This window comes from Tigriopus californicus, chromosome 2 (assembly GCF_007210705.1).
Source record: "Tigriopus californicus strain San Diego chromosome 2, Tcal_SD_v2.1, whole genome shotgun sequence".
NCBI lineage: Eukaryota > Metazoa > Arthropoda > Copepoda > Harpacticoida > Harpacticidae > Tigriopus > Tigriopus californicus.
Window position 1 is genome coordinate 4,541,946 of NC_081441.1, and position 17,490 is coordinate 4,559,435.

The window sequence follows — 17,490 nt, forward strand, 5'->3', positions numbered from 1 at the left end:
GCCGTGAAAAAACAGCGTCAAACAATTGCCGTTTCATTTTGCTTCGAAGCAAGGATAGTTCCCACATCAACCTTGGAGCTTTACCTTTCACCCTTCAACGAATCGACTTGTCAATGTCAATAAAGCTCCCAAATTTCATTGAGTCGTCCAACTCTTCGCAATTGTATTGGTCTGCAATTTAATGGACCTGAAAACAATAGAAGGTTTACAACTCATATTCACTCACAAGATTGAGCTCCGTGCCTGTTCTCCTGGATAATTCGAATCATTTACATTCAGTTGCCGCTTGACTTTCTACTCGTTTTCTCAACTTATGAATAACTGTCACAAGTGGATTCGAAAATAGAAATGCAAGCATTTCACCAAAATGGATGACTCTGCAGGAGCTGAATTGCGTATCCATTTCTGCATTTGCCTTCATATCGGTGGAATAAATTACTTCCAATTTATAGCAACTAGACATTGAAAGCGGAATCAGATTTCACTTCTTGACATCTTGGGTCTCTGCATCTATCCAAATAGTGGAGCTCTCTCTCTCCAAGCAAATAGTACAATAGCCGGGAACAAACCAACCCGAAATCGTTTTTTGCGGCATTTCAAGAGTCTTTATCGGGCCCTTAATCCCTCTCCTAGAGGTCAACATTTTTTCTCAATGTTTTACGAGGGCTTTCATCGGCGAGGCGGGGCCAAGGAGCCAACAAAGGAACATCGATGCCAATAAATTCTTGTTGAAGTGACCGTTCCTCCCCGACCTCTGATCCCTGCAGTTTGCACTATTGCAACTAGCATACTTGTATGCAGGTGTGTATGGGCTAAGCGTCCAAGAAAACGCATGTCTTTGACCATTAATACATGGCCCTCGACAGCCATAGCTATCTATGTTTTCTTTCTTTCCCTCTAAGCAACCGGTTAAGACTTGAGAGCATCTTTTATGATTAAGCCTTCGTGGCTCTACACCGAAAGCAGATGTGTTGAGACTCCCTCTAGTTATGCATGCCTTGTCTCTCTGGATGGGAAAAAAAGGGAGTGTCTTAGACTGGATTGAGGACCCTGATGCCTTGCTCAAAGTCAGTAGTAGCGTCCAAAGATACGAGCTTAAGAGCCCCGCTCTCTCTCCCCAGTGAGTGAGAGATAAGGACAGGAATGCGAAACGAAGTGAATATATTTCTGTCCCGTGGCTGGCCGGATTTAGTCTGTTCTGCCACGGGCTTCTTGATCGGGTTGGAGTAGTGTTGATGGTTTTCAATTTGCTCTCGCCTCATAAATCATCCTTGGGGACTCTCAACCCTTTCCAGATAAAGAAAGGCTCAGACGTAGAAAGATGACAAAGTGCTTTTGCGATTCTGTTTTATCAAGTTTTCTCAATGATTCACCTCAACTTTAAGCGTTCGCTCGTCGTCAAATCACAATCCCAATGTCAGGCATGAAAGATTTGTTTTCTTAAGGTTTAGGCAAAAAGGCTTGTGCGAAAACTAGGAGGAGGCATTCCGGGTGATTGGAATCAAAACACACGACCAAGGGATAAATGGATGGCCTTAGACATGTTCAGTTTTCCGACAAAAGCACAGACAAACACGAATCAACATATTTCGATTTGGAGATCCAACAAGAATGAGCTAGAAGAAGTTCCTATTTCAGATTCAGTTCCACTTTCTTCGGCCCACCCTCAAAAAGAAAGTAAGAAAGAGAGATAAAAACATCATTAGACCAGAACAGAAATGGGCCGATTTCTACCGTAGTTGTTCCCGATCAAAACGGTTCTGGGGGTAAGAATCTTACCAACTATGGTAGTCAAAGAGAATGCATCCAATTGATATCATGAAGACCTTGGGCACTGATCCTACTTTTAAATGAGGTGATTAAATTGCAGTTTCGCACGTTTTGATGAGTTTGCCGTGGTTTAGTGGCCACATTGTAAAGGAGTAAACAGTTGACGTTATCGTCAGTCACCCTAATTTAATTGTCATTCATTTATTTGAAATGACAGGGTAGCGAAAAATGGAGAAGCAAAAAGACGGGAGAGGTTTGCATTGGCATGAATTACCGTCAATTATTGCCGCGTTCCATGCCTTATCCACAAGTCGCTGGGGTGAACTGAAAAATGGCACATTTTTTGGTAAGAAAGCACGCCATTTTCTATTGTCACCTGAGTGACGTGGGTGAAAAAGACGGATGATATAATAATGGGACCTTGTTTTTTTTCTTGCTTGACTTGCCTAGTCTCGGATAAGATAAGCGTGACAGAAACTGCCGGCTGGATGAAGGTACACTGTATGAATTCATGCAAATGGAGGTTAAGCTGGAGTACCTGCGCACTCACCAAGCCAGGAATAGCCAAATGGCAGGCAAAGTCACCCCATCATTTCTCGTCTAGGATAAAAGAAAGCCTCGGTTGGTTGGTTGCTTGGTTAGTCAGTTAGTTAGTTAGTCAGCTCGCTCGGCAATGAAGAGTCGTTTCGTTTCCACAAGGGCAATAATGGTAAACAAGAACAAGGGAAACGAGGTTGAATTCTGCGTTTTCATCTTTCCCTCTTTTTTTTTACCATCCTTCTCTGTTTCAAAATCTGAACTAACAGTTAGTCCTACCGTTCCCATTGAGTATAACCAAAACTTGGATGGAAATCACTCTTTGAGCCCCATCGTAACCGCAGAGATTAAATGCTCTTGTACCCTTCAATTAACTGGTTTTTCTCTCGTCCAGACGCTTTTTTATCAGTCGATCCTTTGCTAGCACTGTCTTGGGTGGGTCGAGGAATATTTGTTTTGACCACCTCAAAAGCTAACTCAAATGCCTCACCGAAAAAAAAGCTCTGGGCCAACTCGTTCAGACCCGTTTTATCGAGCGTGCCATAGGAGAGCCATTGCAAGGCAAAGAGTTAACATTCTGGGTTTTTATTCTGAATTTAGAACAGTACCAACGTCAACGATTTTTTTTCCACAGATGTCAGGACTACCTCGACTGCGAATTATTGGGAGGCAGTCGCCTTGTTTAAACATGTTACCATAGAGGACGCAAGACCTAGAGAGTGCAATCCGATCTAGCCAGGCAGACCCTTTTCTAGGGCGAATGGGTAACAGTTGAATGGCTGTTAGGGTATGGTTTCTGATTGTAGAGGCGCTGCCTTCGATTGGCTAGAGTAGCAATTGCTCGTGGTTGCCGATTTAGCTGCAGTAGAAAACAACAACAGACACATTATTATCCTTTTTTTGTCGTGTTCAGTGATGCTCTTACCATTGAAAAGAAAACAAAAGGAATGATAATAATTTGACGTGGTTTCTACTCTAGCTTAATCGGTAACCATTAAATAGCGCTGCTCCAGTCAAATAAAAGCAATTAATCTACAACCAAAAACTCAAACCCTAACACCATTCAGTTGTCACCAATCCATCCAAAAAACGGGTCTGCCCGGCTTGCCCGCAGAATGCATGCTCTTGGCGAAAATTTTGTGATGTTGCCTTGGATTTCTTTTTTTCGGCTGCGGAATTTGAGAAAAGCTCCTTAGCCGTTTACAGCGTAATGAATTTTCTGCTTGAAGCTAGAATGTCTTTCTATTAATCGCTTTACAACCCACTCTAGCAAAAAACAGGGCCAATCATTGAAGAATGTACGAGTACGTGCTTGCCTGACAGGAATTTGTACCTTTCATAATTATGTCACATTTTCATAGTTAACCATTCAAGAAACTGGTCCTCACTGGTTCTACAAAAGCCAATTTTTTGATCCCTCGGGCCCAAAATCAAGAATAAGTGATGGAGTAACAGCGCTTTCATTTCCATAATGAAAGCGATAATTTCGACCAAATATTTGACACTTTCGCCAATTTCAATCATGCCAAAAAACCATCGATAATGATATTTCAAAGCACGACACACGGATACATTTGTATGAAAAATCATCAGGATTGAATGAAATATGGTGCGAAGAAGATAATTTTTCATTGTGTGAATCTCCAAAGGGGTCATTCAACTCCCAGTTTGAGGCACGTCAGTTTTTATCATTCTCATGGCGTGAGGTGTCATTTGAAACCACTAAAGAGTATTGGTTTTAAACGAAATATTAATGACGTAGGTTTAAACGATAAAAAAAAAAAGATCATTTGACTAAACTTAAAGTAAAGTAGAAGAATATTACAACAATTCCTTATGAGGGTTCATATTCAATATTAAAGCCAGGATTCAAATAAAACCATGGAATTCCAAGTGTTCTTTTGCAATCGTTTGAGGTTAGGGCCTACTTAATGAACGTTTTGCAAACAATCTTTGTGTCTGCTGAAGCTTTAAGTATCTCCTACTCTATAACTGTCTGAGGTGATGAGGCAGTCTTGCTTATAAGAACCTCCATCATCCATCAACATTTTCGAATGGAAAGACAATCCTCGACGAGACAGATGAGATGGATGTCAATTGCTCGAGCATAAAAGTCAGGATGTTCACAAAGACTGCCAAACTACAATTTTCCCAATGAGTGGAATAATTTCAAGACCCCCCAGACCCCAGTGTAGCAAGAAAAACATCACCCAAAGAATCAAATGTTGTAGAGAATAATCATGAAATAAACGTGTCTGTCGCTCTGCGCTCACATTCTCCGTTACCAACTTTTTTCTTAACCCCTATTTTTGCCATATCTTCAAATTTCGCAATAGCAAAAGATATTCTTTTAACTCACATTAGCGTGTTGCTCCTTGGCCTTTGAAACTATAATTGGAAATCGAATATCATTTTTTCAGGAATATTTTTTGGGTGATCAGATACTGTCATCAAGTATTGTTGGGGTTTGTATGTTAATGTATTGGCTATTTCATGAACATTTAATTACTCAGGTTATACATCATTAGTTGCCCAGGTCCTGGTAAAAGCAAGCTATCGCTTACCCAAAATCTTAGCATTCACACGTTCTTGACAAAGTCGGTCGATGTGTTTCAAACGCAAACTGAACATAAGTTTGATTGAGAAAAATATTTCTGAAAAATAAAATGTCAATAAACTAGCCAAATCAGATTTAATAACTACATTGTCAATTCTCAGTCTCTCAAAGTATCAAATTCACGTCCGAGAAACTAGATTTATAAAAGATTTATAAACAACATCAATAAGAATCGAAAGAAAGAGAGCGTCCCCAATGGACTCTTGATGTTAACCCCAATTCGCCCAAAAATCTGGGTGAAGGGCCAATCCCTGTCATGGGGACACTTAACGATCCCAACCCTTTCACTTCTCCAATCAGGATTAGCTTTTTGGGTGCAACCCACGAGCGTTATCTTCCTGAATGAGTAACGTCACATCCATCACACCAATCAAAGAGATCTCCCCTCATTGCGTACTTGGCCTCGAGATAAGGGTGAGAAATTGGAATATCTCAGATAGATTCATAGCAAGAACCAACGGGAAATAGCCAACACGCCATTTGCTAGTTTCAGTGGAATATGCCAAGTTTTGAGCCTCACTTTGATCCATGGCAAAACTTTGCACTCCAGCGAGGAATGCTCGCTTTCAATTTTCTTGTCACTCGCTTACAGCCTTCACTTTGACTGGGCACTTTTGCGACATGACGGTATGCCCCTTTCAACTTAAACAACGAGGTCAATATTAAAAGACGAGATAAAGCTTCAATGTATCCAGGGAAGGTTCATTTCGTTTACAGAGATACAAAAGAGAAATTATATAGATGTGGTACAATGCTCCGGCCGATATTCTGATCTCAGTCTGGAATTGAAGCTTGATATGGGAGCAACTAAGGTATTTCCAATACCCTGGTGAATATCTATCCAAGGATGCACCTCCTTCCATTACATTTATTTGCGACAATTCGAAGGATGTAAAGTGGGAGACTGCTCGTCAAAATCAATACTTCTCAAAGACCAAATTTGATGCCTGGGAAGTTTTGTACCGTCAACCGTGTCTGGATAGTTCAGAGGCCAAATTTGGATCCGTCCGGATTTGGGGGGGGTCGCTAGGCGAGGAAGCCAATTTGGCAAAGTTAGATTTTGCTGAAAGGCCTAGGAGTCGGCGACGGCAGAAATATCCTTGATCAAAAGTGTCCTGGTGGGGAAGTTCTGGTGAGGAGCCTTCAAGCAAAAAGAACAACAACCAAGTTTGATCATTTGAAAACAGCGCTTTCGGTGGTGTTAAAGCAATTTTTACTCATCAGATAGAATTGTCAAGTTTGATGATAGTTATCATTTGATGACATTACGGAGGATTACTTAAAAAGTGAATGCAATGAAGGAGACGAATTGTGGTTTGTTTTGGTGTTGGACTCATTTTTATTGGTTTTCTAACAACGACTTCTATCGGCTTAACTTGCACTACAATGTCCATTCAAAGGGATCCAACGGAGGATGAATGATTAACCGTGTTTGGTCCGTCTTATGTAATTCACACCTAGCACATGTCAGCAATAATCTTTGGATTAACAAAATAATCCCAAACAGGGGCTTTTTCCTCCTTTTTCTCAATCCCTAAAAGTTACAGGAAAGTTTATTTAAACGCAAAATAAGAACCAAAAAAGGCGAGTATCAGATCCACGAGAAATGGGTCTATGCCCACTTCAGTTCAGTAATTTATTGCACCCTTTGTCAAACGTGCACTATCGGAAACATTTTGTTTCGGTCTCTTTAAAGTGCATCATCGACCGTTCAAGTTTGAATTTGCCGCTCTCGTCCATAGAGGAGCAAAAAAGGAGGGGGGAGGTAAATGTACGAAAAGAAGTTCCGACCAAATGGATCGGATTTATGGCTGATTGGGATTAGGATCCACAAAACCCTTTGGCTGTTGCGCTTGCCTTCGTGATTCCAAATCTACCATGAAATATGAGTAGAAGGAGAGTTTTGAGGACCACTTTTACAGCTTTTGCGAGCCGGCAGGATACTTCAGTGCGACGGAAAGAGTTTGTCTGAAAAACATGAACTTTCTTCGAAAAAGAAATGGATGTCCCGGAAATTGAAGCCTCCTGTCCCTACAATTGCCCCCAATTGAGAAAGTTAAGACTTGACAAATAATCTTACAAGCAAAAGGCTCTACTTCGATTCTACCTCCTTGAGACTCTTTCCCCCTGTTTATTGAGAATAGGCGTCTTAGATTATTCGGGTTGCCTTCCTCTTTCCGCTTTTGCTCATAATAGAAAAAAACTCGCCCAAGGGACCTTCCACTAAAACTGAAACATTATCCCTGAACAGAGGGGAGTGAGAAGAAACTTTGCCCATTTTAGCGTACATCGATATCTTCTGATCTTGAACTTTCAAAGGGATGCTCCCATTTTTTTCCAAGTGAGTGAGCAACATGCATAAGACTACCCCAAGTGATATAATACCGCCAACCTTCAAGCGGACAACTACATTTAGAAACAACATTCCACAAAACTCAAGGCTATCGTTCCCAATCAGCGTCATGTGCTACATAAAAGAAGGTCAAAGTGTACTGCGTGCCATGGCTTCAAATCCCACTGAAAGGAGTTTTGGAACAGGGCCTCGAAAGAAATGGACATCACGCCACCAAAGACATCGTTCCTTGAAAGGAAGGTTTAACTTGAAAAAAGGATCCAAGGAGCACGGACATCCTAATGGTCACTTTGTGCAACATCAAGAAATATTTTACCTTAACTTCTGTGTCATCAAGAGTGATCATTTTGGGTGCCATATATTTGGAGAGAAACCTTTACCATCTGTCTTTGAATGACCTTTAGTACCAAAAATCTCCTCTTTATTACATTTGAAACGCTAGCTTTTCTTCCCTTTTAGCCCAAGAGAGAAAAAATGTTGAGAATTTTATTGGTATTTTTCAGCTCTTATAAATCATGTGGCTTTGTCCCGACTCCAAGATCATGTTGCAATTTTTAGGGGAGGATAGACCAGGATAGGATCGAAAATAATGGGTATGGACAATGCCATGGGACACGTTGAAGCAAAGGTATTCATCTGATCATGAAAAGAAACAATCCTTTTTTTAAATAACGAATACTATTGAGCATGGCGTTTTCAATGTATTGCGTGTGAATCTAAATAAATGACTAAATAGTGCTAATTTCTTTGGCTCATCCGGATAAAAGATTGTGATTGTTTTATGGATTTTTTTTTAAGTTCGTCGGTGAAGCTGCTAAAACTGTTTTTTACATGCTATCAAGAATACTTTTGCGCTCCTGCCTGTCAGAAATTTCTTCCAAACAAGGCTAAAGAAGAACAAACAATAGGATAGGTTTTAAGAAGTAAGTGTAACGAAGGCATTGGCGTGTAAAATATGACTTTTTGAATCCTGCGGTTACCAACATTTTCTGAGCTGTTCATATTTTTTTTATTACCATTGTCGACAGGAGATAGTGTAAAAGTAGTTACATTCAATGTCACCTCTTGCATTATTGAAGTTGAGTGTGTTCAAGTCAAAGACCTGACATTTTCTGTCATTTCTTCAGAAATTTGAGGTGGACACCTGATCTTTGCAATAACTTATCCGATTTTTTAATCAAACTGGGCATACTAAAATGACTTCATGAATATTTCAAGGATACTTTTTGACAGGGCTGTGTTCTATTTTGCGCCATTACTTTACTTGGGAGTTTCCTTTTGAAGGCTCCTCCATATTACTATGCGAAATTAATTGAAGTTGGCAACCATTTGATAGCAATAAGAGCACGTCAAATTACTCGGAATAGAATTGTTCAGATTCTCTGCTGGACATTTCGAATTGGAATTTCTTTATTAAGCCCATCATAGCCGCCTATCAGCCCCGGCCCAAGGAATAGTACCAATGTCCACCAAAGCCCCTGGAATATGCACCACTCTTGCAAATTCAATTTTCAAGCCTCGAGGTTCTTTTGAGGGAAAAACAAATCGACAAAGAAAAAGGCCAGTCCCATCATGCAGTCTCATTGCTTGCTTGGATATCGCACTGGAGATCTCCAACGACAATATCTTCTCTACACCCGGTGGAAGGAAAGCCAAGGCGCGAAAACCCTTTCCATTGGCACTTTCGAGATTGCAGGGCGGAATTTACGAGATAGCGGCCCAATACTCTCCTCACAGGGTGTGAAGTCGACGTGGGCAGATCTCTGAGCATCTTTTTCAGATAACAGCTGTGGAACCCACTTGACTTTTAGAAGTCTTAGCCAACACTATCTTGCCTCGACAAAAAAAGTGTTAGTTTAATCTTGGATTTCAGGTCACCCGGTGGGTTTGCTAATTCTTGGGGTGTGAACAAGGATCAGGGGCAGCATGAAGTTCATAACAATTTGCATATTCATGACACGAGAAGAAAACTGTTTCGTTCGGGATGGGCCGATTGCAAGGACGAGTGTCTTTGACATTAATACCGATGGTAAAACCGACTTCTTCAGTCTTGTGTACGGCGTCCACAAGACATACCCGAACTAGCTAAGCCAACCCAGCACATGCCGACTACTGTATGTACGTACGTACGTAAGACGAAGTTCAATATTTGCTTAAGGCCCCCCTCAAGTAGATCTCCTCCAAATATGAGCCAAGCATGACTCCAAGTGCTCGGTTGGCTTGCCTTGCCCTCTACTACTACATAAATGTATGTAACGCCGTTCAAATCTGGATCAGCCCTCGTAATCCCAACATTAAGGTCAGTCCCTAAGCTGATATAATCAAATATGCTCGGAACACGGTTCCTTGTGTCTCTTTAGCAATTCTTTGATCCACAGGCACTGCATGCTTGGAACAGCAATATACTACATATTCGTACGCGTATGTGTATGCAGTACATTGGAAGGCAGCGTTCACTTTTGCATTCTGGATCCCCCTCCCCAAATGTCTGGAACTGATGAGATGGTGTCCATAATAATGGACTGACTTGGACAAAGCGACGAGGACCATTGGTGGTGGGTCTGCATTCTTGTAATGATTATTGTCAAGTTTCGCCCGAGGACAGTCACAAACATGATCGAAGCAAGCGAGGGTGGGATCGGTTGGCGCCAAAAAAAAAGCAGGAACACGATGGCACTGAAAGTGTCACACCCACAATAGTGACAATACTAGCCCTTCTACCCACCGAGGTCTCTTGGGGGTTCATTGATTTCCATCTCCAATACAGACAAGTTCTCTGGAGATTGATAGACTGCGTAGAGATTATTGGAGTGGTGGGCAAATTGTAAAATGGCGAATATCTAGTCATAATTTCACCCAAATTCTGGTCTGTTAGAGGAGCTTTCAATGCAAGGAGGAGTGTTCATTAATAATGGATTCCAATTGTGCCTCGGTGAGTTGAGTGCATATGCATATCTCGTTGCTCTTAACCTAATGAAATTATTACCAATCCGACTTGGTCTATGTTGTAAAATTTACCTTGCTGTCCACCTTGAATATGAAACATTAACATGGCCGATCTATTACCAATCTACGGTAGGAATGAAGTCTTTACTTTGGGGTGGTTTTTCTTACTTTTCCTATTCCTTTTCCTTCCGTCTGTCTTTTATCGCCATAACTTTTTCCCCCTTGAAAACGGAACACATCGAGAAGGAAAAAGGCCGGCCGGAGTAAATAAAGATGGTGAAAGAAAACCAATGCTAGGCATATGGATCCAGTGAGACTCCATTTCCAGACCGACTCACTCGCGTGAGCCCGATGTGATCATTCTTTATGGTTGCTTTCCGTATTCAGGACTACCGCCTTGATCGCACCACTTTGCAGCTTTGCCAGATTTTCCTGTCGAGAATCCGGTGTGGGAGGATGTGGCCAATCTTTCCCTTCTTCTTTTAGCGCAAATCCAAATCCTCTCAGACAGATTGTACGTCATCCATGTATAAGTCTGTCCTCTACACATACGTACTAGCACCATTCCGCACCACCATACCGCTGGTCCACACGCTGGTCCACACGCTGGTCCACACGCTGGTCCGTCCGTATGTGGCAACCTTTTTTGGTCGTCCTTTTCTCCAAATGTTGGTAACATCTGAACATCTTCAAATACGGACAGATCTCCAAGACCACTGGAGACGGGAGAAAAATGCACCCGAAACATCCTTTGATCTTGGAGTTCCGTTAATTCTCATTCGGGAAAGTTCATTAGCTGCTTTATGAAAGGTCTAGACCACGACGATCCACATTCTCTTTGGTCGGCAACGTTTCTGGTAGATCAAAGCGGGATAAAGAAAGGCCATTTTTAGACGTTCAAGTCAGACGTCCTTGTAATGAGAAGGGGGATGACTGGATGACAGCTCCTCCACACGAGAACTTGAAGTTTGTTTTGATCCATCTCTGGTGGGACTTCTCGGCTAACTTTTCGGGACCTGTGTCCAAATCAAATTTCCTCGGGATCGATTCCACAACCACAACAAACTGGTCAAGGGAAAGGCCCCAGGCCTCAAAATGGGTCTGTCTCTCAGGGCCAGAGACGAGTAGTTTGGAATACCATTTGTCCACTTTTCTGGTCGAGATCGAATTTGATCCGTGACGGGCATGTAGCACTCACTTTTGTTTCAAATTTGGGCAGCAGAGCTCATCCGAAAAACGCTCATTGATCTTTTGAGCGTCATTTGACACAAAATTTCTTCATTTTGTGATGGTGCTCTGTGAGGCTCGTTAATTTTGCACTGACAATCATGTAGTAATCGACGTAACGTCTAATTTTCTTGGTTGATTTATACATTTTCATGCTGTCACTGAGACACGAAATTTGCCTATATACGAATGTTTTTATTCTACCTGTACAACCAGAATTAGCCATTTCATAAAGGATTATGGATATGTAGTTCGTCTACCCACTAATCTGTCCAAAGAACAATAAAAAAAAACAATTCGTAGTTAACCCTAGGGCAACAAGGTCATTGATTTCCTTGTCTTTAATTCAAAAGTGATGGTGGCTGACTTTGTTAAAGGGAACGATGAGTTAGAGCAATTGTCAACCGAATTTAGAAAATTGCTACCATGGTTCTTGTTCGCGTACTCTCACTGTTTTCAAGGTATATTCTTCCTACTTTCCAGAATGTATTCAATGAATAATCTTATGACAATCAAAATAAATCGACTGATATCATCGGTCCGGGTCGTGAAACAAAAGAAAAAAATGTTCTCTTCTCCTTAATCCCCAGTAGTTTTAAAAGCGAAATATACAATTCTTATTGATCGTCTTTATAGTATAAGAATATCTAATCCGCCAAACAAATCAGCGTGGGCAGATCTTTCTAACCCAATTAGTCTATGGTTGAACATGGAATCAATGGAATACGGAGAAGGTCAGTGTCGTTTCGAGAAAAATACTAGACGTTCATACGTTTCCAAGACGTCAATTCTAGACTCCACAGCTAGCTAGCGTCTCTGTCCATATTCCTGTGGTTCATGCCTTGAATTATCATGGTAAACTTGGGGCTGGCTGTAAAGATTTAATGTACTTTTTACAAGCATCCCAAGCCCTTGAGAAGCCCAGCTTGTTCCAAAAAAATTAAGTCCTATCCTCCTCCTCATTTCTCGCGCTTCTTCATTGTTTAATTTGCTGCCTTCTATTACTCGTCGGGAAAGTGTTTCCCTTTTAGAGCTAGTAATGACCTTTCTTAACCGATTTGGACAATTCTTAAATGTGATTCCAGATCAACCCTTCGAACAAGAAGTACAAAATATTACGCTTGCATCCATGTTATGGAAAACCTGATTATTACCTTGCATTTTTATGAGCTATTTAGAATGAGAATTACATTCTTCGCAATGTTTAGACAAAGGACGAAGAAACGACCTGAAAGACACTTAAAATGCACCGGCGTAATCAGAGCCATTGAAAGTGCAATGTAGGAATATAATAATGTCTGTCTTCTCTCGTTTTGGACAACCCCTCAAAGTCTAACCCGTTGTTTGAAGCTCAACTGCGGGTAAATCTGTTGTTCTGCAGTGGCATCGAAAAAAGCGCCTCGAAGTCATAACTCTTCCGTTTTTTGTCGCTATGCTATTTTTGCTAGTTTGTTTCAGGCGTCACGCCGAAGGAAAACAATTTTCCACGATGGGAACCTTTCTTGGAGAAATAAATTCGGACCCCTTTGTTCATCTCTGTCCGGACTCAATTGGCGACTTGCATGATTGCAGATAAGATTCTGACCGATCCTGCAGTTCAGTTCGGTCGGTCTCATGTCTGGAAAGTTTTTCTTAGCGAATGAGGAGGGCCCCTTCTAATTTTTGCCAAATGTGCAACTTCCTCCGTTTTACACATTTCGATAGTTTGTAGTACGTCCCAGGATGATTGTGATTGGGTCGTTCCCAGAAAACAAGCGCTATTCGAAGGGAACTTGCATGATCATGTTGATTGGATTGATTGCTTCTCGTGTGTCCCCTATTATCAATGTAGTAAATGGCCGCCATAAATTCGGGACTCGAGTCGGAATATCCGAGTCAACCAACCACATTCTCATGAATTGTGATCAAGTCAAAGCGAGTAACTGATTTTAACCAATGATAATCCCTTGAAACGAAAACCAAAAGGAACAGAGTCCTACAATATTTAGGACATAACCCGCAAAGAATATTAACTTCAATCGTTGTTGACGACTTGATCCAAAATGGCTGACAGGACTCAAGAAGTTCCGGGAGCACGTTGCAATAGCTTGTTCTTTAATCTATATAATATACAGTTTGATATATATGTATACGTTAGGTTGATTATCTCATTTTGTCCGTTTAGCCTTTGCAATCGGCATCTCGGCGGCCAACCCTTTTGTAAGGGTACCACATTCAAATTGGCTTATGTTACTTAATTTATGTACGTATGTACATGTTCAACCTGTAAATGGTCTGATTGGAAATGGTTTTATTTTTTAGATACCAGCAATAATTTTGGGGTCACGGCATTTCGCTGAACCATTTGAGACTCCTCTGCAATTAATTAAGTGGTTAGTAAAAGAGCAAAACATTTGTGCCATAAGTAAAGAGTGTTATATTTTCCCCGCAAAAATTGACATTTTCTTTGGTAAGACGATTTGGTGACGGTTTGCAGTCGTTTGGTGGTCGCTTACAGCCTAGAGGTCGTTCCATTTTTCTCCGGAGAGAACACTCCCAAATATCGTTAATCACGGGAATATTGTTGAGGGGAAAATGTGCCGATTATGAAACGAGAACTTGTTAAAGATCCATTTTGACCTCTTCCCTCTTCATTTTCTGACTCAAGGACGAGAACCTGCCAAGATCACAGTTATCAAGTTCCATTTCCATGTAAATTATGCAAGCAAAGAATGGAGCAATTTGGTGATGATTAAATCCTTTGTGACACGCCATTCCGTTCTAGCATTTATCTTAGAATAAGAAGCCTCCGTCATTGTGGAATCAATGGCCAAGGTTGAAAGTTGAAAGACTTAGCTCAACTAGCAAAGGCATAAAAATAAAAAGTAAACAAGTGCTTTCTTTCACTGATAGATAAGGGCTGATGCGTTTACCTTATAAAGCATTGAAGGAACGTGAGTAGAGATTATGTGGACCACAACTAACCTTGAAGATGGTGGTGACAGAAACGAACAGATGTAAAAAAACAATTGTTCCACACGCACTAGCACTTCTGATCAGATTCACCCTTTCTCTACCTTCCTTCGTTGTCTTGAAATACACAAGGCAAAATTAGCCCTCACACAAAAAGTAACTCTCCTCGAACTTTGGAACTGTTCCACGGTCTTTTTGAGAATGCCTCCAAGTCACTTCTGGTCCACGTTGTTCCTCAGTGTCAGAAGTTGGCGGAGCGCCGAAGGCTTAACTCCTTGGAGTTCGCCCTTTTTTATCTCCTCCGTTTCAAACGGCAAATGAGCGAGCGTTACCCCAACGGAAAAGAAGAACGGGCCATTGAAGACTTCCAAAGGCGTTCGATTGCGTCAAGGGCGGTTTATGTTTATTCAATCGTTCTCCAACATCCTAGCTTACGTACCTCTTAGTACGTGCTAATTGGCGCCCTTTCATGGTGGATTCGTTTATCCCGGCTTTCTCTGCCCAATCCCTTGGATCGAGTTGATGACAGTTTGCAACGAGAATCCTTTAATGGCTCGATTTCATGGCGAATGGACTATATTTTCCTGGATATGCCTGGGGAATAGTGGATTGGTGCACATTCCAACCAGATGGCTCGAAACTTTTTTCGTGAACCAGTCTATGTAGTCTATTTATGTATGCGAGTGCTGGTTGTCTTGGATAGACAGTGAGCCAGCTCAGAATTAAGAACCATCTCAACATCAGTTCTATCCGTTTTGGGATGGACTAAAACTGTTCATGTTAATGGCAAGATCATCCAAAAGCACAATGAGTATATGGAGCCTTGCTACAAAATGGCTTCGTGGTTCGATGATTCTAGTGAGTTTTATCTTTAAACATTTTTATGCGGCTACATTATACATTGGAAACTTCACTCGGGTCAATGACTAGGCCAAAAGAAGGAATACTTGAGAGAAATTGACGACACCTTTAAAGAAATTAGTTTCAATCCCATTAACTTAATGAAAACTAAGGACTTTCGAGAGAATATTTCGCTTTAAGGGGTAAGATATGAATAAATGATGCTCAAATCAGGCTGAAAAATATAATTCATAGCCAAAAAATTGGACTGAACCGAAGAAATGCTTCAAAAATGGAAAAAGCAGGGAAAAGGAAAAACAAGGGGAAAATTGGAAATTTTGGGCAGTATGATTTTGCGTTGAAACATGCAGAGCAACTTAACACACATTTTATATGTTGATTCAGATGTTTTGGAAGATGAAATAGATGATATCTGTTTTGGTCTTCTTTAATAAAAAAAGCCCTATTTTAGTATGCTTTCCAAGTCTTCTCTAAATGTGAAGGAATGCATTCTTCGTTTATTTTTGGCAAAAATACTTGTCAAACAATAACGCACTCCCAAAAATCCAAAAATTGTTCAAAGCCAAGACTCGACTGGCTTTGCAGGCGTGACGTTTTTCTTCCATGAGCTGTAATCCATTAATTCATTATCAACACCACAAAATGCCAAAACACCATAAACGTTTGAAGTACATTTCTGAAGTACATCACCAATATATCTTACAAGTTACGTTGACCAAAAATCAGTATATCAACTAATCCTGTTCATTGTTTGATTCTCCTTGCTCTTCATACTTAATACAACATTTTATTTTAACTTTTAGTGTAACTCTATCGATCGGTCACGGTGGATCACAACTACATTTATTATCAGTTTATGGTGCATAAATCCGAAATAAAGATAGCGAAAAATTTGTCTCTTTCTCTGTCTCTTGCGATTGCACATTCTCGTAAAATCATTGATGCACATTTTCATACGATTGTCAAAATTGGTTTGCGTTCGCCAACCATCTGAAATCCGATAGTATGTAGGGTTCGTGCAGTCAATTGAAGAAGCTATCTCCACTGTGAACTATCCATAAAATGGATCCGTTGTGGGGCCTAGACGTTGTTCTTTGATCCTTAACTAAGGACTGGTGATTTAAATCTTTGATCATTCTCCAAAAATTATGTTGAACATAAATTCAGGCTCATGATGAGGGTAGAGTAAGGTATGTAGGAACACAAAATTGGAGTAAGTGAATGCCAATTAAGTCCACGTATGGTATCCTGACGATCTTTAGAAAAATTATTTACATTTCACTTTGAATTGGCAGACTTGTGTCAATTTGAAAATCTCTTCTTTCACATGGTAATTGACAGCGAATTGAAGAACTTTCAAGCCTGAAGGAGTTATTAATGCACCCAATCTGTGGTCTAGTTCATAGTTTCAACAGTCAACATGTCAGGTCTACGAATCAATAATTTTCAAATTGTTCTGTTCCGATTAGCTTTGATTGCTATATCCTTGCTTTTGATGCATATGCGTTCGCATTACTCGCACCTTTAAATGCGTTCCTTTCCTTTGACTGAATAGGCATTCTTGGCCAATCAGAAAGAAGACAACAGTTTTGTATGACTCCATGGAGTTGCTGGAAACAATAATTGTCTCCAACTTATGGACGGATTGTGCACATGGAACAGTCTCTCGGGTCCGGATCACTTGGGTTAAATAATGAAATGCAGGAGCACGTTGCCAAATATGCCTCACTCAAGCAAAGACTAACTATGCTTTGAAATTTGGGCTCCCCCCGTCTCTCCTCCTTGCTTTCAATTTGTCACTCCTTCAAACCACGAGAGACTACCAGCTCCTCATCTTCCACCACTTCCATGGCATGTAGTGCAGTACCTAGTATGTGTGTGGACCACTTGGCCAACGTCCGATGGGTGACTTTGGGCTGACATTTGGGTGTGCAACTGAAACCATTGATTTCCGCGCCCCAGCACTCGGGACTGAGTGGAGGACCCATCCTCGATGGTTCGCTGGCCTCAGATTGGTCCTGGCGAATGACAGATGGGCATTATGCTTGTTGGCGCCCAAATGTGGAGTGAGGGACTCATGAAAGGCACCCGTCTTACTGCCAATTTAGATTTATCTAGTGGAAACAGTTGACTTCATTTTCGGATGAGACAGGGAAAAAGCTCCACATGTCCAAACAGGCCAGACAATTTATACGGGGAAAGTCGCACAATTTTGCTGTGGTTAGCA

The 17,490-nt window shown here is 41.0% G+C and overlaps 1 protein-coding gene across 2 annotated transcripts in view; it reads right to left on the minus strand.

Moving 5' to 3' along the window:
• The window catches only part of LOC131877133 (lachesin-like), a 55,036-nt gene extending 40,371 nt beyond the window's left edge, over nucleotides 1-14,665 (minus strand). Inside the window, exon 1 of one of the 2 annotated variants that reach the window (XM_059222727.1) lies at nucleotides 14,415-14,665. Coding sequence is in view for 1 of the 2 variants with exons in the window: in XM_059222726.1 (XP_059078709.1) it covers nucleotides 14,363-14,374 (12 nt within the window). In the remaining variant the exon portion in view is untranslated. Of the gene's footprint in view, nucleotides 1-14,362 lie in introns of both variants that reach the window. The other variant, XM_059222726.1, reaches the window with a different exon arrangement.
• Between the last annotated feature and the right edge of the window lie 2,825 nt (nucleotides 14,666-17,490).